Raw genomic sequence first — 22,001 nt, forward strand, 5'->3', positions numbered from 1 at the left:
CCAAACTCAAAGAATACTAAAAGACCGTCTATTTCCACGATTTGGGGGATTTTTCCCCCGAACTGAGCCCCTAAAATATACCCCTTTTCCCGAAAAATCGGGAACGCGCATGCGGTACAGATGACCACCTGAGTGAGTGCTGGGTATAACATTGAAGATGATGAAGAAACGTTTATTCTTGTGAACTTATACTCGCCTCGCGCTCTGTCTCTGAGCATAGCGATTTCGGATTACAAATACCAACAATCAAGTAAATAAAACATGTTGATTGACCCAAATCTTTCTTAAATGATCCATAAGAAATTTAATTTTCGTTTTATAATTTACCCTGAGTTCGAATGTTCATTAAAACTAATTTTATTCTCATCTTTTTAAGTCCACAGCATAGTAAGTTTTAGTTTGCAGTTGCCGATTGGATTTGAGCAATCTGTCTACGCGACCAATAAAGGTTTTCACACCCGAGCACCCATAGTTCCGATTTTATTTTTCATGTATTATTTTTTTAACCATGGGTTTCCTAACCCCCACTATCCTGAGATTAATTATTAGAGATGAATTTCACTCACGGCTTTCCTTCGAGAGGAGTTTCTTTAGTAAAGCCAGAAAATCATCATCATTACTGAATTTTCTCCAGGATTGGAGGTATGAAGGATAAGAAGAACTATAGTAATCAGCAAAGATTGATTCCGACCCAAAGACCTCGTTCTCGAGGCCGTTGTAGAGATCGCTGGACGGTTCTGCTTCGTCGGGGTAATCTTCGGACACTGCAGCAGCTGCCTGCTCCTCCTCTTCCTCCTCGTTTTCGAGCTGCGCCAGCTCTTCGTTCTCCAACGCCTGCTCTACGGCTTCGAACTCCTCTTCTTCCTGGCGGTCGAGGATGGTCTGGTTGCGTTCGGCCTCCTCGGCTTGCTTCGCCAGCTGCTCTATCTTGGCCTTGCACTTAGAGCGAGCGTTGGCCTCTTCGATATAGGGCGCGGTCTGGGTGCCGTGGAGGACCAGAGACCATTCTGTGAGGGTAGCGGCATGTGGGGACCCGGGCACCATGGCCACCTCCAGAATCCATTCTCCCCGCGGGTCCTCTCCCCAGGTGTGGGTGGTCATGAAAGGCCAGTGCTGGAAGCCATCCTTGTCGTCGTCGTCTTCTGGCCGCGTGCTAAGGAGAATGCTGCGGGTGCCCATCGGGGAGGTGAGGTTGAGGGTGACGTCTCCTCGCCGGGAGCTGTTCAGGGTGATAATGGCCTGAGTGTGCTCCAGGTAACGAACGAAGCCCTTCTGGCCGTCACAAGCGTCAGTGTTAAGCTTCAGCACTAGCTTGTCACCGGCTCTCACGGTGCTGCGGAGAAAAGAAAGGACAGTTGAGAACTTGCATCGAGTAAATGAAATCGGAGAAAAAACAAGTTCAGTAAAAAGGTAATGCATGTTTGATGCTGACCATGGCCATTGATGTTACGGAGTCAACAATTCCTAAAATGCAAAAAGTAAAACTAAACATGCTAAACGGAACCAAATCTCGTTACCTCGAGCCATTCCAGTGGGCTCCTGTACAGTGAAACCTCTCCGGAACGGTCTCCCACTTCTCCGCCAGCTTAACCATAGCGCCGGCATCGAGGACGCCGAACCCGAAGAGGTGGTTGAACTCGAGACCGACGCCGTTGCACTGCCATTTATAGTTCTCGTCGTACAGTTGGTTTTTGTGGGAGGTGAGGACGGTAAGGTGTTGGATATCACGCCATGTTAGCTCAGGACTGCATGGAAGTTAAGAGGTCGGAACGTAAGTGCGAAACGTATAAAACGATAGTGGAAAAGAATAGAATTTTCACTTGGCTAGAATGTACCTGTCTCATGAACAGATGGACATCATTCATAAACGGAAAATGATTCGGCATTTTGAGGCTGACTGTAACCCGATATGTAGACTGCTCAGATAAGGTTTATTGTTATATGATACTTTTAGTACATGAATTCCTGTGTGCAATGAAATTTCCTTTGTTTAGAAAGTTCCCTTTCCTGAAAAGCGCTCTCTCTTTTTGCATCGCTGATATTAAGGTAATTCTAGCTGGAATAATAATAAACAACAAAATGACAAAAACGAATCTATTATGAGGACAACTCATACAACTCGAGTTACGAGATTTTGACAAATATTTCCGTTATGTTTGTATGTTAGCGTGCGTAAGTACGTGTGCTATACGTGTTCCTTTTTAGAACATCAACAACTAAGACGCGTGTTTAAGTATTAATTTTGGAAGCTTACATACCTGCTTGACTGCTAGTAGTACACGTCAACACACACACCACCAAATGCACACAACACTACGTGTATGCATGACAGCACTGGATTTCAATCAACGTTCTAAGACATCAATCAACATCATTCCAGATTCATCACGGTTTCAAATTAACACCTTGTTGTAATTTCCTCCACATTGTGGTCTGAGAATATTTTTTTTTTCCGGTTCAGGCATTTATTGCAGGGCTGTCAACCTCTGCAGATCAAAATCATAACTGCAATAACAAAAGCAAACAGTTTATTGCAAAGTGAGAAAAATGAATATCATAAAACATATTAGCTGGCAACGCTACTGATGCCATCTTTAGCTCGTAATAAGATTTTTTTTATTTATTTTTTTAATTCGGGGGGGGGGGGGGGATTTAATCCGTCAAGCATTTAAACTTAGGCCTGCAGTTATGTGCGACCTTGTCAACGCTGGTAAGTTCCAGTAGATTTGTTCGCAGAATTTAAGCAATAGTGCTGTATAATGATAACTAAAGCCAAGTAATGAAGATCAGTGATCTTGAATCTTGTGACGCAAAGACGCATCTGTCGAGAGAACCAAACAGATAACGATCGTGCCTCTGTATCTATGACAATTATCTCTTCGAAAGGTGTGACTTACTTGGCCTCCAGAGCCAAGGCAAACACTCCGGCGGCTTCAGGGGCAGCGGCGGACGTTCCAGAGTGCTGAAGGGTGCAGTTCCCATAGAGATCAGTGGTGGCCTTTTCAAAATTAGAGAGGGAGAGAAAAAAAAGGAATGATTATGAAACGTGACAAATGCCTTGTAAAAAAAAAAAAATAAGAAGATAAATGTACCAACAATCATAATGGATCAGACTGAAATACATATTAAAGCATTGCAAAGTTTAAATTCGAAGTTGATGCGTAAGTGTCATTGACGTGCAGTCCAAGATGGAATGTGATCTCGCCTAGATCATGGTCCTCGTTCGAATCTGCGATTTGCAATGATTCTTTTTGTTCCTTTTTGTGTTCTTCAAGCAAACTTGCACTGCCACAGCTTAATTTCTAATGATGATAATAATAATGATGATGATGACGACGATGATGATGACGATAATATTAAAGCTAATACCAATATTGGTACAAATAATAGTAGTAATAGTAGTAATAATAATAATCATCATCATCATCATCATATCAAGAATGATAATAATGATTATAACAATAATCATGATCATGATCATGATCATGATCATGATTATAATAATAATCATGATCATGATCATGATCATCATAATAATATCAATAATAATAATTGATTCTTACAAAGCGCTCGCTCTACCTAAGGAGATACTCATGGTGAAATGGAAACAGAAAAAAAAAATAGGATTATGATGCGTCACAACACAGCTTCATGCAATATGGAATATAAGAACAAACAAGCAGTCAAACAGACAAACAAAAATGCGAAGATATAGACAACTGCCAATGTAAATCAAAAAGGTAAAGGCCGTGTCACACCTTTCCGGGCAAGTCTTGCATGCGACTTGCGAAAAACAACTTTTACCACCCGGAGGTCCCTGCAAGTGACCCGCACATGACAGTTACTATCACGTATCTCACCCGTAGTTACCCAGAGTTGCTCACGCAAGTCCCATTCACCCGCAGCCAAGTTTAGGACCTGTCACACCTTACCGGGCAAGCTAGGCAGGCTTGTTGCGTGCGGGGATTTTCCAGCACGCAGGACAATTTTTGCAGGCATACAAGGATTTGGGCAAGTTTCGCATGTGTCTAAAGGCCGTGTCACACCTTTCCGGGCAAGCCTTGCGTGCGACTTGCAAAGAACAATTTTTACTACCCGGAGGTCCCCGTACATGAACCGCACATGACAGTACCTAGCACGTATCTCACCCGTAGTCGCCCGGAGGTTGGCACGCAATTCTTTTTACCCGCAACCATGTCTAGGCCCTGTCACACCTTTCCGGGCAAGCTACGCGGGATTGTTGCGTGTAGGGATTTTCCAGCATACCGGACAATTTCTGAGGGTGGACAAGGATTTGGGCGAGTCAGTGCATGTGTCTTACTTGCTGGAAGCGTTCTACTTAAATTCTACTTGCGGGTATACTGTGCGACCTGTGTACCAGTCAGTGGCGTATCTAGGGGGGGGGGGGGCAAGGGGGCACGTGCCCCGGGCGCCACTCCTTGGGGGCGCAAAAAAAAAAAAAGAAAAAAAAAGAAAAAAAGAAGAAGAAAAAAAGGGGGAAAAAAGCGAAGAAGAAGAAGAAAAAAAGAAAAGGAGAAGAAGAAGGAAAAAAAAAAAAACTCGCCTGGAAGGGGGGAGGGAGAGTGGTGGGGGGGGGGCAGAAAACCAAATCAAACAAGATAAAAACAAAACATGATGACGCGGACAAAATGACAATGTTTATTGTGTTCACACAAAAATTCCATGTTCTGTGAGCTGAAATACAAAAATTTTCGGCTCGCTCGCTGCGCTCGCTCGCCAAAATTTATATAAAAGAGAAGGTAAGACCAAAAGGTAAGAACAAAACGTGATTATGACAAAATGACAGTGTCTATTGTGTTCACACATGTCATTTTATATTTAGCAGGCAAAATGTTTCACGGAGCAGCGGCTGCAATTTTTTTCGTTCTGAAGCGATCGCCAATTGGATCAAAAGAAGGCGCCAACGGTTTCGAACATACGGGGGGGGGGGGGCGCAAAAAACCCCGAATCAAACAAGATCGTACTAATTTAGAGTATTTTTTCAAGTCCTCAGTTTGTTGGTATAAATCGTTATCTATAAGGCTGTCACTATATCTTGATTAGAATTGTAAGATTTAATAAGCAAAAAATGACAAGAGTTTCATGATTTGTAAGCTGAAATACAAAAATTTTCGGCTCGCTCGCTGCGCTCGCTCGCCAAAATTTGTATACAAAAAAGAGAAGAAGATAAGAACAAAACGTGACGATGACGCGGACAAAATGATAATGTCTATTGTGTTCACTCATGTCGTTTTATATTTAGCAGGAAAAATGTTACACGGAGCAGCGACTGCAATTTCATTCGTTCTGAAGCGATCGCCGATTGGATCAAAAGAGGACGGCAACGGTTTCGAACATACGGCGGAGGGGGGCGCAAAAAAAAATTAAAAAAGATAAGAAAAAAACGTAATGATGACGCAGAAATAAACAAATTTCGGCTCACTCGCTCGTACTAATTTAGAGTATTTTTTCAAGTCCTCAGTTTGTTGGTATAAATCGTTATCTATAAGGTCGTCACTAAAATTGTGAGATTTAATAAGCAAAAAATGACAAGAATTCCATGTTTTGTAAGCTGAAATACAAAAATTTTCGGCTCGCTCGCTGCGCTCGCTCGCCAAAATTTATATTAAAAAAAAATAAGAACAATACGTGATGATGACGAGGACATATACAAATTTCAGCTCACTAATTTAGAGTATTTTTTAAAGTCCTCAGTTTTTTTGTATAAATTGTTATCTATAAGGCCATCACTATACCGGTATTATCTTGATTAGAATTGTAAGATTTGGTAAGCAAAAAATGACAAGAATTCCATGTTTTGTAAGCTGAAATACAAAAATTTTCGGCTCGCTTCGCTGCGCTCGCTCGCCAAAATCTATCAAAATTCATTACATTTAAATCACCCTCAAAAGATCCCTTTTAAGTGCTTGAAAAAGCATCATGTAAACTTTGTTTAAAGTCCCTACCGGGATGGTGTTGGGGTTGAACACTTTTTCAGAAATTAGGGACGCAATTTTCGTGCTTGCCCCGGGCGCCGTTTTCCCTAGATACGCCACTGGTACCAGTCACGTGGGGGCTGACAACTCGGTGAAGGAATTCCTCTGAAGGAATGGCAAAAGTCCCACGGAATGTCATTATCTTGGCTGCATACGGGGACTGCGAAGTACCTGTGTCGGAGTTGCCTGCGAAGTGCTGCCGCTAAGGGTGGGATTTCACGGAGCACGCGAACGATTTGCGAAGGACGCGAATGACAAAATCCAACATTCGGAAAAGTTTTTCTCCGAATGTGTTCCGGCAATGAAGCCGAAAACTATTCTTGCGCAATTTGTGCGAAGTTCCCACGACGTATGTGCGAATGTCGTGTGTATCATTGCTAAAGTACAGCATGTTACGTACACGAAGAACACGCGACGGAAATGCGAACAACGAAAAATTTTCAATAATCATGGGAGAAAATGTACCCAAGGAGAGGTGGAAGCTGTCTTCAGTTCATTTTTTTTTCTTTGCTCTGTTTCTCCTTTCTTTTTCTCTCATTTCTCTATCGTGTGCTTGCCTACATTTTTTCCTATAGGACCTATCTCCACTAGTAAAGCATTTGATTTTTTAGCAGTTCCTCCCACACATAATCTCTATAGTTCAAATGAAATTTTACATACTTGAGACTAATTTTAAGTGTATTCTGCGATTTTTTTTTGTACATTATATCAAACATTTCTTTCTCTTTGCTAGTTTTTAATTTCTTTTGTTACTATAGTTGTTAATAAATCTTTGATGTTTAGATGTATTATACGATTTTTATCTGTAGATAACGTATAAGTCATACATCCCCCAAACGTGCGGTAAACGTTCGCGAGAATGTCTCAAAAGGTACGCGAACAGTTTGCGATTACGTCGTAAAATGATCGGAAAAACTTCGCAGATTTCGCGTAACATACGCGAGACATTCTCCACAGTTTCGGAGTCTGTTTGGGGTTTCACGAACATTTTGCGAATATCGCGCGTGCCTTGCGAAGGTCTTGCGCCTATGACGAAGCTTTAAAGACACTTTCGAGAACAATTCACGAGCAAATCCCGACTAAGTGTGCGGAAAAGGTTCGCAAAAAATTTCAAACTTTTTTGAAATTCTCGCCGAAGTAAAAACGACATTCGCGAACAATTGACGACACTTCCGAACCCTCACGTCTGTTTGGCGATCTTTTGCAGACTAAAACGCGAATGCTGGATTTTGCCATTCGCGTCATTCGCAAATCGTTCGCGTGCTCCGTGAAATCCCACCCTAAGGGCCTCCTACTGGCGTTCTGTGTGGACCTCTCCGGGCGGCCCGCGACTCACCCGGAAAAAGTTTTGGTCATGCTCAAAACTTGGCTGTGGTTAAATCGGACTTGCGTGCGCACCTCCGGGCAACTACAGGCGAGGTACGCGCTAGGTACTGTCAGGTGCGGACCAACTGCGGAGAGCTCCGGGTAGCAAATTTGTTTCCCCGCAAGTCAAGCCGCAAAACTTCCCCAGATACGGTATGACAAGGCCTTGAGCATGCTCAAAACTTGTTCCGAGTGAGTCGTGGGGGTTCGCTCGCAGAGGTACACGCAGAACACCAGTAGGAGACCCTGACCGGCAGCACCTCGCAGGCAACTCCAACATAGGTATTTCTCAGTACCCATAAGTCGCTCGTAACAGAAAACGGATCGGTTTCAAAGCTCTCACGCAGGTCACACGGAATGCATGCATGTAGAAGCTAAGTATAGCACGCGTCTAGTAGGTAAAAAACAAGTGCGAAACTTGCAAACATTCTTGTTCGCCCGCGGAAAATCTGCTACGTACTGGAAAATACCTCCTCGCCACAAGCCCGCGTAGCTTGCCCGAGAAGGTGTGACACGGCCTTAACTTTCATGTGACGTGCGTGTCAGGCGCGTGGGTGGCGAGTGAGGGCTGATAACTCGGTGAAGGAATCCCTCTGAATGACGCATACGGGGACTGCGAAGTACCTGCGTGGGAGTTGCCTGCGAGGTGCTGCCGCTAAGGACCTCTTACTGGCGTTCTACGTGGACCTCTGCGGGCAATCCCCGCGACTCCCCCGGGAAAAGTTTTGGTCATGCTCAAAACTTGGCTGTGGGTAAATCGGTCTTGCGTGCGCACCTCCGGGCAACTACGGGCGAGATACGCGCTAGGTACTGTCAGGTGCGGACTAACTGCTAGGAGGTCCGGGTAGCATTTTTTTTCCCCCGCGAATCAACCAGCAAGGCTTCCCAAGACACGGTGTGACAAAGCCTTGAGCATGCTAAAAACTCGTTTCGGGTGAGTCGCGGGGATTTGCCGGCATTGGTACACGCAGAACACCAGTAGGAGGCCCTTAGCAGCAGCACCTCGCAGGCAATTCCCAAGCAGGTTATTCGCAGTTGTAACGCAGACACTTCGCAGTCCCCGTATGTCACTCGTAGCTGGAAATGGATCGGTTCCAAAGCTCTCACGCAGGCCACACGGAATACACGCAAGTAGCAGGTAAATAGTACGCGTCTAGCAGTAAGGCGCAACTACGGAACTCGCCAACATCCTTGTCCGCCCGCAGAAAATTCTCCTGCGTGCTGGAAAATCCCTACTCGCAACAAGCCCGCGTAGCTTACCCGGAAAGGTGTGACAGGGCCTGTATGAAGTTTTACATGAACAAGGACGACCCCCCCCCCCCCCACAATTGTATTTGGTGTTTGTAGTGTGTCCACAGACCTTTTCCATCCCTCTCCTTTTCCTCTCCTTTTCCTTCTGTATTCTTCCCTGCTCCTTTTTCCTCGTTCTTCGTTGTCCAGTATCTGTCTGAGTGCATTTCCTCAAATTCTGTTATTTCTGTGTTTTGTGTTATTGTTGTTGTTGTTGTTGTCGTTATGTTTGTTTGTTGTTGTTGTTTTTTTTTTTGTGGCCGATTGCATGTCTTCCTTTCCGTTCAATTTTCCTGGCATACCTTGCCCCACAGTGACTGTGCCACAAATGTGATATGTTATATAGTTTATACGTTTGCATTCTAAAATCCTAGTAAGCATTGTTCATAGTATCAGCATCATCAATGAGTAACTGTACAATAGTATATAGAAGAATTTTAAATGATATTATGTTTTATTGGTATAACAAATTGGTGCTGTTGTTGTTTTGTTCCAGTGTTCCACGTCTTACAAGCTTGGCTTTTTTAGTGGAACACTGTTTTCCATCATTGTGATTATATACTATTTTTGTTGCCATGGCAAAGTGCATAGTTTCTTTTATACGACATCATTCGCGTATAATATAAATACTTTATATTGTATTTAAAAAAATCCTTTATCAGACGAGTGTAAGAGAAATGAAAAAAAAAAACTGTATCACTTTGGATTATGTCAAGTTTTTCTTTTCTTTTCTTTTTGATGATGGAAATAAATAAACTATTGAATTGAATTGAATTGTTTATTTGTGAGTAAGATGAGAAGAGGTTTCGTGATGGTTGGTGAAAATGAAGAGTATTTTGCAGATAAACCCCCCCCCCCCCCCAAAAAAAAAAAGGTCATTCCTTCTGTGGCCGTTTAGTGTTTAGAGCTAAATTATCGAATAGGTTTTAACAGGCGAAAGCAGCTTACCACTCCAGCTTCGGGGTGCTGGTTACGACCATTGCTGAATGTGGAAGCCAGTGTGGAGGAACAGGACTCGTCGTAGAGGGCAGTCCTGCCGTCGTTTATGGCGCTGTTGATGGAGACTGTCCACATGCTGGACGCATACCCGTCACAATTGCAGTCATCCATTGGGCCGCCATCACCGGAAGCCCACACGTAGATGCTACCCTTTCCACCTCGGCCCTGATAACATATTAAACAGAAAATTACGACATGACGAGTTTTATATAGGATGGCTTCAAATTTCTGTATAACTAATCAGCATCATTGAATGCAAAATAGTTACTTATCACTCTTGTCTATTTCGATTTCTTTTGCATTTTTTTTTCTCTGTAGAATAAAACAAAAATCAGATGAATTTCAATTTATATAATTATTCTTATTGTTCACTTCCTCTCCTAATCAAGTAGGCCTGCTCCAAACAGCTCAACTGAAAAAAAAAAAGAGGAACTGTTTTCGTAAAGTCGAGTGTCAATGCCGGAATAAGCGGAGAGATTAAAGCGTGGAATTCGGAGAGACATATTCTGGGGATGACAAAAAACAAATCTGATAAATATTCATTTTAAAGCAAAACAGCAAATTTCAACAACACTCACGTTGTTCACGCCGTTGGCAATGGCGTCTAGAGTAAAGTCTCGGGGCCCGTCAACCGTGCGTCCGTTGTCCTGGGGACCCCAACTGGCGCTGTAGATATCCACTTCCTGGGGTAGATGACTCATAGAGCTAGCTTCGATTATATCCGTCATGTACGGCTGATCCAACATCCGAATACCTTGTGGGAAAGAGAATGACGAAAATCATGTAAACAGATTTACAGAAACAAATACACTGTCGAAGCCAGGGTTTTGCTCTGATTCAAAGTACAACTGAATTAAAAAGTAATTGGAAAATAACAAACAATGCACTGAGGATCATATCAATACAAAAGAATATTCAGCAGTACATCGATGACAAGTTTGATATTCGTTCAACAAAAACATTTTAAATCATACGGTGCTCCGTCGATCGTTAGCTAAATCATCACTTTCTATACGAAAAGCTTTTGAAACGAATGATAAGTAATGATGCTGACTTCGAAATACCTTACCAATCCGTCTGTATAGGTCGTGATCTGTACAGCCCCGTTGTTGTATTGATGATGCATACAAGATTATACATGTACAGATTGGAGCAAAATTTATTGTCCAAAATAGTAAAGTTGTTGCATTTACTTACTTGTTAAATGTATTTACTGGTACACACTGATGTATTTCAAATCATTCTTACTTGTATTTTGACTTGTTTGTTACTTCTCGTTATTTATTTTCATTTCGTCTTTTCCTTATGCGCTTAGAAACATTGTATTAAGCGCTTTACAAAATCAGTGTAATTTATTATCATTACTATTATTATTATTATCATTATTATTATTATCATTATTATTACATAAAAAAAACACAAAGCACACACACACACACATACACACAAAAAACCAACAGCAAACTTGAAGTTAATGTTCTGCGTGCCATATATCCATGTAGATATGTGGTAATGACTGAACAGCGAATGAAAAGGATATTAGGCTAAGCACTGGGCTCAGTGTAATCCATGAGAAAAAAAAAAAAATCTTGTTCGGAATAACGGACATGTAATAATGTCATTAACGTTGAGACGCTTTCAAGTCAGTCATTGCATTTTCTCATTATGAAAGCTGGCATTCTGATATTTTACAGATGAATAAATGAATACTACATCGTATGCTGTACAGTGCTTGGTTACTAGTACCCGAGAACCCGTGTTTTGTTCGATATTATCCGGAACTATTTGTTCTTCACTGCACTTCCTGTGAATTTTCGAAAACGTCATTCTTTGTGCATGTCATTTGTATACGTACTCCAATAAAAAATGAAATAATAAAATGTGAATCGAACCCACCAGCAATCTTGGAGTTGTAAGCGATGCCCACTCCGCAAACGCCATTGTTTGCTACTCCCGACACTTCTCCGGCACATCGTGTTCCGTGGCTGAAATAGAGATGTGTCAAAAAATATGAAGAAGTAGGTGGTATTTTTATCCACCCCTACAGACGGCATTCGCTTTTCATCCGAAAGGTCAGACTATGCGCTGGATGCGTGCGTGCATATAGAATGCCGCCAGGGGTATTGTGATTGAAGATAAAAATGCTATTCGAATATTTTGCATACAACAACAACAAAGGAAAGAGTTCAAGTGTCAAACAAAGCAATGACAAAGATATCAAACACTATTTTAGAAACATACTCCTTCATAATGTGAATGGAGGATGAAATCTGCTTCGCATTTCTACAATGGTTAGTGACGTTTGCTCCAGAACGTCGTCAATCGACCATTGCAAAGGAATGGGATATTATGACCATAATGGGTTTGTTTGTTTGTTTGATAGATACTTTATTTTCTGCAAATCAATATATACATAAATTACATAATCATGAACATGGGAAACATACAAAGTATATTTGAAACAGAGTCGTTTGACTTGCATAAACAACGATATAAAAGGAAATTAATGATATAATATTACAGTATGCATGTCTATGCGGTAGGGATTACAATAACAATATTATATTCAAGAAGCGATAATGCAGAGGGCCGCCATTGTAAGCATTGCTTGAAAAGATGGCCGGCCCGAGGAAAAGGTAGGGACGTATTAAATTCGTAACAATACAAATTCTGCTACGAAAATGGCAGGGGAAAATAAACTCTGATGTGTGATGGTGGTGAATGTGCGTGCAAGTGCTTGAAAGTGCACAGGGGCAGATAGGCTGGAATTTAGAATAATAAAATTGGTTTCCTGGAAGAGTTCCATCTAATCAGATCATTACAATCCAGCCGTTTGTTTCCTAATTCCCTTCTTGTCGTCTCTATCTCATTTCTCTATCCCTCTTTTCAATTCAATTCAAATCGAATGAGATCTTAACGACATGAAACTTTTCTATTTGGCTCTCTGAATGTAGGCGTAATAAATGGCAAATCACGTTAGTATAACTGCTACTAGATTTGAAAATGGAACACAGATCAATCACGGATCCTGTCACCTAATACGTCCCAATAATCACAAAACAGGTAAACATGCTTTTTTTAGTTCCCCTCTTCAATATATACAAAGGTCTAAAATTTTTGTTAGCATGGCTCAGAGTCCACATTGATATTAATGAATAAATCAATCAAATTTCGATATTATATATGAGAACGGCAACTCGTAAATCATTTTCGGTCAGCATTACGATTCAAAATGAGCGTCTCGTCTTTTCGGAATAAACAACATACAAAGCATGTTTTCATGGACCGGGATCTCAAAATCATTATACTATAATCAGGTTTTGTTGTTGAATTGATTGAGATAATGGTTCTGATGTCATTGCTACTCCACGTTTATTCGAATTGAAGAAAATTGTTTTCATTGCAACTGATTGACAAACTGCTCTACATCGACGTAGATAAGCACTGGATGAATCAGTGTTTTAGTAGTAGCCATGACAACAGAAATCATGGGCATATATACTCGAGCAGAGACCTGATCACCGGACAGACGTCCTATCCACTAGACGAGCTTCCGTCCTACAGCCAATGCTGGTCCTAATCCTTATGGCGTGCAGCGGGTACTGCGTAATTATTCGAATTGATGAACAACTTATCATAGTCCAGTGCTTATTTACGTCGATGCAGGGCAATTTGTCTATCAGTTGCAATGATCCACGTTTGTATTAAATCTCGGGTACCACCATCACCATCGTTAACAACAGACTGCAGACGATAGATATCAGATTATTCAATTTCGCGAATGGAACACTAACCGTATTCACAACATACACACACACACACGCACACACACACGCACACACACACACACACACACACACACACACACACACACACACACACACACACACACCCTAACACACACGTATACACACATTAGCTAGTTCTCTCTTATGGAAACTGAAGCAGCTCATTGAAAGTAATTGATGGCCAGCACACAGTACCTGTTAAACCAATCATCAGTGTAGCGCGGATAAGGGAGGGGGTCGTTGCTGCTGAAATCGTAACTCGCATTTGCATTGAAATTTGGCGCCAGGTCAGGGTGCAGATAGTCGATACCTATGGCCAGTAAACAACAAAGAAAACGGCAAGAAAAACAAAACCCAGAAAAGAATCGTAAACTTTGAAAAAAAATATTGAGACATTCATATTGCTTTGAATTAACAGGTGGTTTCTTCTTTACTTCAAGAACGTTTGGAAGGACGACGGGCCATTGTATGAATTAAAAAGCGGATAAAAGAGATAGGACCCTAGACATACGTTTAGCGACAATTAGATAACTAACTAGTCAGACAGATAGACGTGATTATCAACATAATAGTATGCCGCAAGGTTGGGTACAGCGTGGAAAAAACACTGAGAGGTTGAATTTGAAAAAAAGGAGAAACAAGAAAGAGAAAAGATGAACATTCTGACACACTTTTATTTCAGAACAAGGAACTGTAAACTCCTTTTTTTCAGCTGGATGCTGGATATGGTTAGTTTACATGTGATTTTGATGATTGTCGCATAGTGATTATAGCAAATACTACAGGTCGTCAGAGTTTTTATTTTTAGTGCTTAGCGAAAAGTGCAAAAAGTGGGATTAAAATGGTTGTCTAATGATAATTTTGGCCGAAAAACAAATCACTATACAGAGTTGCCGAACATGGTATACATGACACATAGAGGGCCTATGATAGCTGAAGGCGATCTTTAAGGTCATATTGATGTTTGAATGTTTTCAGGCATCGTATTTCTAAACGCCTGGTCCTCAACCCCCCCCCCCCCCCATCAAAGTTAGGCCGCAAGTGTTTAAATTGGACATTCAATAGAGACACGGATTAAGGTAATACCAAAGATCTCTGTGACTTACTGGAACGAATGCACGAAAGCGATATTTTAAACAAATTGTATAGTATTGGTTAAGGTGGGAAATCACCTTCCAACTTTTTGCGAGAGATCTAGAAACCACTTTATGAAGTGTTAACAAGCATAACAGAGAAATTCAACTTTTATTTGGTTAAAATCGGTTTTGAAAAGGCTGAGATATCCAAAAGCAACGTAAAACAAAGCCATCCTAATGAAAGGTGGGTCACACCTTTTATCAGGACCGCTTTATTTCAGACATATCAGCCATTTCAAAACCGTTTTCCATCAAATAAACTTTGAATTCCTTTTTAGAATTATATGCTCTTTCATAATATTTCAGAAGAGGTTTCTCGTTATCTCAAAATATCATTACCAAAAAACGTTGGCAACATTAAGCCCCATGCCAACCGAAACTTTAGCATCCCTTTAAATCAATCATGGTCTACTTAGCCCTGGTTCAAAATAAGACCACGGTTTAAAGTTGTACCTCCATCGTGAAATGCAGATTTTGTACCATGGTACAAAACTGCGGTACAATCAAGCCATGATTTAAACCCACGGTTCAAAATTGTACGGCTTTCGTGAATTTGGGCCACTGTGTGCATTTTTTTTTTTTTTGCGTAAATCGGTTGCCTCACAACTCACCGTCATCCATGATTGCTATGGTAACCCCTTTTCCAGTGTAGCCAGCTTTCCATGCTTCCTCCACGTTCAAATCCAGTCCTGGTCTACCGTTTGCCTGACCGACATTTTTCTGCACGTGAAGAGTGAGTGAGTAAATGAAGTTGAGAGGGAAAGATTGTGTGTATGTGTGTGTGTGTGTGTGTGTGTGTGTGTGTGTGTGTGTGTGTGTGTGTGTGTGTGTGTATACGTGTGTGTATAAAAAATAATACATTGAAAGCTTCAGTTCAATTCGCAAATTTCGATTAAAAAAAAAAATTACAGACCAGTGAATTCTGTTCAAAATTCGTTCACGTACATTGAGGAATGGTGATATGATTGTATATGTAGTTATATATCAAAATATGCGTGAACATCCTCACATACATTAACAAGTGTACAGAAGCATACATAAAGGGTAGAGCGAAATAAACATGCATTGAGATTGATGGCCCGGGGTTTTGCCGCGAGAAATACACATGAATTTTGCATGTGGGTGATTAATGACATTACTTCGAAGTGAAATAAATTCTAAAAGCGCAAATGCAGGGAAGATAATTCGGCGGGACTTCGCTCTCCTTCATTGCGGACGATATGACTGCTAGAAAGCTTTTATTAGGTCAGAAGCTTTTCTCGCCTATCCCGAGGGAAATGCGAATGAATTCAAATCCTGGAAATGGCATTATGCCATCGTGAGTGCTATCGGTTAAAAAAAAATGGATTAAAAAAAAAAAATCTGAAAGATTTTGTCTGTCTCCTGCATATCTGAGTCAATCCTGCCATGCAAATCAATGGTGACATTAACACCCTCAAGATGAAGTTTGCTGCACTTCTTTCGCCCCTTTATTCCATTACTTCGAACAGACCGCCAAATAGCGGCGTGCTTGCATTCTGTTTTCCCCCTCCTCCTTCACAACACGAGCATTCAATCTCGACTCATTTATGGAATGTCCGCCTCGATGCGCTTTGCCCATCGATCAACCTATGCTGCCAACCAACTATAAAGCTCTTGGAAAGCCCTTTTCCCGCCATATTTATAGATGTCTGACAAACCTTATGCTTGCTTGTGCTCACTCTGAGCAGCCGCAAGAGAGTCACAAGTAGTGACGACTTTAAATCCTCTCAATGTAGGGTATACAATGTGGCAATTACTGGACTATCAAGTTGCTGTATAACTTAGATAAAGTGTTGATGTACTTTTTCTGTTTGTTTCCTCAAAGGGCCGCCAGGCTAGGGAAGAATTGTGTTTATATGATTGCTTTGCTTGAAAAAGATACATACCAATGAAATCATCATTGCTATGATAAGTTAGCAGAGTACAATTACTAAGAAATAATCAATGTATTGAAATGGATCAATGAATTTTAGTGGATTTTTATTAATTGAGTACAAAATTCCAGGACACACGGACCCCCCCCCCACAAATTCAATTCAATTCAATGTGTTTTATTGTGCAAAAAAAAAATAAAATAAAATAACAATCCAGCAGCTCGAAGGCTGATACGGTTGCTTCACATTAGAATCATAAAAAAAGAAACTAAAATGTCACAGATAGTATAAGCATACGTGAAAAAAAAAGAGAAAAAAAGGGGGAAGCCGAGGACACAGTGTATGTTTGCATTGTAATAAGATAATACCCTTCATAAGCGCTCCCGAATGTTTTTTCTTGGTGTGAGTAGCATTCATCAGAATTCAGATGTGCACTTGAGCTCAAACAGGGTATACAGAGCTTAGTTCTCTACTTAATACATGATGGTTTTTACCTGCTGTGACGGTCTCAAATTAACACATTGAGGATTGTCCATTCTTCTACTTTGTCCAGCCAAAGAACACTTCTTCGCTTGATTTTATAGATAGCATGATGTCTATGTAGAATCGAGTGCTAAATGTAACATTTGTATGCCGGGTTTTAGGAATTGCGTCATGGAAATTAATATTTTTACGCTAAATTAGGTGAAGGTCACCTTGATTTATTTTGATCACATGTTTTTATCTTGAGCGTAAATGATAGATCCAGCATGCCTAGAAAAAATCAGGTTCTGTCAACCGTCTTGATATATTTTAGGTAATATATAAGCAGTTTCCATGGCAACAGACGTGGCAGTATCATATTCTTCGAGGTATATTCAATTAATGCAAGAAATAAAAGCAAAAAAATACAGCGTTTTCTATTCTTCCATACAAAGCATGGGAGAAAATGGGAAGTTTGCCTTCTTAATTTCAAAAAGGACAACAACACACCATCAAACATCGATCTTGAATATCCCATTCTTTGTAATTATCATTGTTTGACTACACACTGTCAACAATGGTGTTTTCACAATGGGGAATAAGTGCTTGAAGAATAAGATCCAGTATCCGCAGTGATCACTTAGTGCAGTGGACGTTTAATGAGACTAGGACGACGCAAAGATACTTCAAGGGAACACGGCGGGTTATTAAGTTTACAGGCACGTCTGACTGATCAGAATGCTAAATCCCTGAGCCATGGCAATCCAGTGGATGTACCGTCGGGTGCTCTAATTAATATTTCAGTCACGAACTTACTCTCTGTTGTGACAATAGCTAACATGCTGAAAATAGCAAAATTTCTGCTTCCTCCTTTGGATCACAAAAAATGTGACATATTATTATAGCGATTTATTTTTGTTCCTTATATATAATCAATCATAGTCTTCAAGGGACGTGGAATTCACGACATCATCTGCTCTTAATACTCTGTCCACTGTTGATCTCATGTTGCTACAAGTTGTAAAGTGCTTATGACTGCTAGTGTATGCTGCTTCCACCCACGGCTCCATTGGACCAATCCGGGCCGAAGTCCACAGCAGTACTTGTGGGAAGAAGACGTTTTGAAGTGTACGTCTCTTGAGAAGGAACAGTCCCTACTCACGCCGGGCAATTCGACAAGATGTTTGCTGGCGGCTGTGCTCTCCTATATCCCCATCGCTCTCTGACCGTAGGGCCGCGCCGACAGCACCTCGGGGAATATCTCTCGACAGATAAATTAGTGCTCTCCCGGCTTTGGCAGCCGATGTGTTTGCTCAGGTTTGCTAATGATGTCAATACATTTCCAATGGCCGTCAGCAAGCGGGATATTAGACTTTTCCGCGCCTTTCCCTTGGTTCTCGGCGGCTCACGTTCGGTTTGTGATCTTTGAGTAGTTTGTTCCATCGCGACAGGAAAAGGTCAAGTTTGGTTGTACACTCCTAGTGATTGCTTATTCTTTTTACCTTAATTTCCTTCAGACACCATACCAACAACAGACATAGTCAAGTTAGGCTAATATATTCAATTCTCTGTGAGGTAACAACATCATATGATGAAATAAACACAGCAACCTCTTTAAAACTTTTTTTTTTTTAATAGCAATCCACTTTGTCATCAGTTTCACCTCCCAGTGTGAAATTAGCTATGCGTATCTAGCAAGAAAAAAAGAACAACCCACACACAACAGAAACGATGAAAGAACTATATTGCTCCAAAAATATCCAAGAACAGCAGTTCTTGGCACGTTTTGAGAGTAAAATGCATAGTCGTAAAATATACAGAACAATCCTGTAAACGTCATCGCGTTACCATCATCATGAAAGCGTTTTTCTTCGAGAACCTGGATATATAGGCCCTACCCGTAATTGAGAATTTTTAGGGTCTGACATTTCGTCTGTTAGGGTGTTTTGTATCCCTTCGTTTCATCAGTTTCGAGTTTGTCCGAAAGTGCTTCTAGTAAGTATGGAGCACACAGTAAGTGGCACAAGATTCGCGTGCCAGTGGCTCTCAACAGTGTCTTATGCACAGACGTTTATTGATGACCAAGTGATTGGTTTCTACTTGCAACTTCAGACTGTATATCTCAACAGGCTTGAGCACACATAGCAGCAAAACTATGCACTACAAAGTGCACTAAATAAAGCCATTTTCATTAGTGTGATAAGATAATTTCATCTGCCGCTTTCACTGTATCCCTAAAGTTGGCTTCTTCGTGACTGTGATAAGAAGTTATAGCTGGATTGAGCAATGCAAAAAAAAAAACTAGACTTGGAATTTGTCAAGACTGACAAATTAGGTGATCCGATCTTTTGAAAATCAGTGGTTTGAGTTTTGATCCCAATATAGGCATGACTATACAGGTTTCATCTGTGTTTAGGGATATTGGCTGTGTGATGTTTGGATACTGATTTTGAAAAGGGAGTCATGTCTGCCATCTATGGTACCAAATTCCGTTCACACTATAACGAGGATACAGAATGAAGTATATTTGATCATTGAGCCCACTTTGCACAGCCAAGATGGCATCTGAACAAAAAGTGATTACTTTGTGAAATGATCGATGTGACATGGTCTTTGCGTGTGCAACATATGGGAGAGATAGGACATGTATTGACTAAAATACAGGATGAAACATTTATGATCTTTGACCCTTATTTACATGTCAAGACGGTGTCTGATCAAGTAGTTGTTATTTTATGAAATAATGTACGTACCATGAACTAAACATGTGCAAAATATGGGGGTGATAGGGGCTATTGTTCTTGAGTTATTGCAAAGAAAATTGGAGAAAGAAAGAAATGTGAAAATACATCGAAGATAACCTTTAATTTTAACCACGTTTTTGGACGTGATCCCGACACCGTATGAAAAACAAAGGGGACACGTACGATAGCGCAAAGTCTCAGCTACAACATATTAAAATCTGGGAGAAATTCACCGAAGGGTAAGTGAGCTAGTACTCTTTTCGAAAATCAATGATTTGAGTCCTGATCCCAATAGGCATGACCGTAAAGGTTTCATCTGTGGTTATGGACATTGGCCATGTGATATTTGGATTCTCATTCAGAAAAGAGAGTCAGGTCTGCCATCTTTGGTACCAAAGTCGGTATACACTATAACGAAGATACATAATGAAGTATATTTGACCATTGACCCCACTTTGCACAGCTAAAATGGCATCTAAGAAAAAACTGGTTATTTTGTGAAATGATCTTGGTAACGTGGTCTTTGTGTGTGCGAAATATTGGAAAGATAGGACATGTATTCACCAAGATACAGGATGATAAATTTATGACCTTTGACCCTAATTTACCTACCCAAGATGGTGTTCGATCAAGTAGTTGTGACCTTATAAAATAATGTACGTCACATGAACTAAACATGTTCAAAATATGGGGGTACTAGGGAATGTCTTTCATGTGTTATTGCAAAGAAATGTGCAAAAAGAAAGAAATATGAAAATACATCGAAGCTAAGCTTTAATTTAAGCGAAGTTTTTCGACGTGATTTCGACGTCGTATGAAAAAAAAACAACGGAGGACACATTACCGATAGCGCAAAGTCTCAACTAACACATTAAAATCTGGGAGAAATTCACCGTAGGATAAGTTAGATAGTGCTCGATAAAGACAGTCATGTTGATTTTCATTTCAAGAAAAACTGCACTCCTATAGAGATAACTCGCAAATGGATCAAATTTGACGAGGTTACCTTCAATCTATTTTTACGAGGTGAAGACTTCATCCAGCGAAATTTTGGATTGATTAAAACTGATAGAGTATTAAATAAGCTACAGCATACTGAAATCTGGGTGAAAATTGACTAAGGATAAGTGAGATACGCTCGAGTAAACTTGAAATTTGATGACGTCATTTTGAAAATTGACTTGTTTTGATTTATTAAGAAATTTGATATTTTTTCATCATTTTTTCCAGCATTGCCAACCCATGAAATGACATGTACAACTCATCAGCTTTCAGAATATGTAAAGAAAATGGGGGGTCACCGTCCATCCTGACGAGTAAAATCGGATTTAAAATTGGCAGTTTTTTGGCATTGTTGCACTGTATATCGCCATTGACGCGCGCGCGGAATTTCAACTTTGACGGACCCGTATGACGTCATTTTGAGTGGGATTGACTTGAAACTTGGTAGAAATATTCCTTGACATTTCAGACATCCGATCAAAGTGAAAAAACGTGAAATTGTTATTGCATATGAGCTGTGCGTGCGTATATGCGCGCGCGCGTACGCGTCCGTCCGATTTTTTCAATTTTTCAAAAAATGCTCCAAATGGTCTGAAACGTGTGCAAAAAAATTTTGAGCTCGATTTGAGCATACAAATATTTCAACGCGCGCGTACGCGCACGTTTTAAGAGAAAATATGAATTTTGATTATATGAGTAGAATGCGCTTGACTTGAACTATATGTGACGTAAATTTCATTGAAAAATTCCATTCCATTAATGAGATAGGAGTGAAAATGTGTTTTCATATAATGACGTCATAGTGACGTCACGGTCGACTGATCACTATGATTTTATAAAATTTGTCGTCTTTGGGACATGATACATATATGGTATGAGTTTGAAGTTGATACTCTGAGTACTTTCTGAGTACGTAGATACACAACTTTTGTCCAGAAATAAAGAAGAAGAACCAACAAAGAATCCGTACAGATACAGAAGGTGATCCGAGAGGATACTCGGATCACCTAAAAAAAAGAAAAAAAAAAGAAGAAGAGAGAGATCGAGAGAGGAAGAGAAGGAATCGCCAATAACCTCGTCTCTTTAAGGATCAGGTAAAGGTAGGTCGTCCATTGTCTAAATGCTTTTGCGTGAGTGCTTACGCTCCACTTTCCAAGGATCAACAGATCATCCGATTGACGATGATTATGACGTCGATTGACACGCATAACTGATTTACATCACACTGTGATTACATGCTCGCCCTTCCGGTGTACGTATATTCAAAGCTCGAAAGTCGGTTGCCACGATGCCCGAATAGCGGTGGCATGTCATGGATGGTCGT

At 40.6% G+C, this 22,001-nt stretch overlaps 1 protein-coding gene across 1 annotated transcript in view; it reads right to left on the reverse strand.

The window, feature by feature from the left end:
* Nucleotides 1-501: 501 nt before the first annotated feature.
* Nucleotides 502-22,001, reverse strand: part of LOC140227033 (neuroendocrine convertase 2-like) — a 60,111-nt gene continuing 38,611 nt past the window's right edge. The window contains exons 4-11 of the mRNA XM_072307468.1: nucleotides 15,186-15,294; nucleotides 13,634-13,748; nucleotides 11,547-11,635; nucleotides 10,229-10,404; nucleotides 9,600-9,815; nucleotides 2,898-2,998; nucleotides 1,518-1,745; nucleotides 502-1,333 (exon numbers count right to left, since the gene is read on the reverse strand). Coding sequence (XP_072163569.1) covers nucleotides 559-1,333; nucleotides 1,518-1,745; nucleotides 2,898-2,998; nucleotides 9,600-9,815; nucleotides 10,229-10,404; nucleotides 11,547-11,635; nucleotides 13,634-13,748; nucleotides 15,186-15,294 — 1,809 coding nt within the window. The 3' untranslated portion in view covers nucleotides 502-558. The remainder of the gene's footprint in view (nucleotides 1,334-1,517; nucleotides 1,746-2,897; nucleotides 2,999-9,599; nucleotides 9,816-10,228; nucleotides 10,405-11,546; nucleotides 11,636-13,633; nucleotides 13,749-15,185; nucleotides 15,295-22,001) is intronic.

This window comes from Diadema setosum, chromosome 1 (assembly GCF_964275005.1).
Source record: "Diadema setosum chromosome 1, eeDiaSeto1, whole genome shotgun sequence".
In the NCBI taxonomy this organism is placed as follows: domain Eukaryota; kingdom Metazoa; phylum Echinodermata; class Echinoidea; order Diadematoida; family Diadematidae; genus Diadema; species Diadema setosum.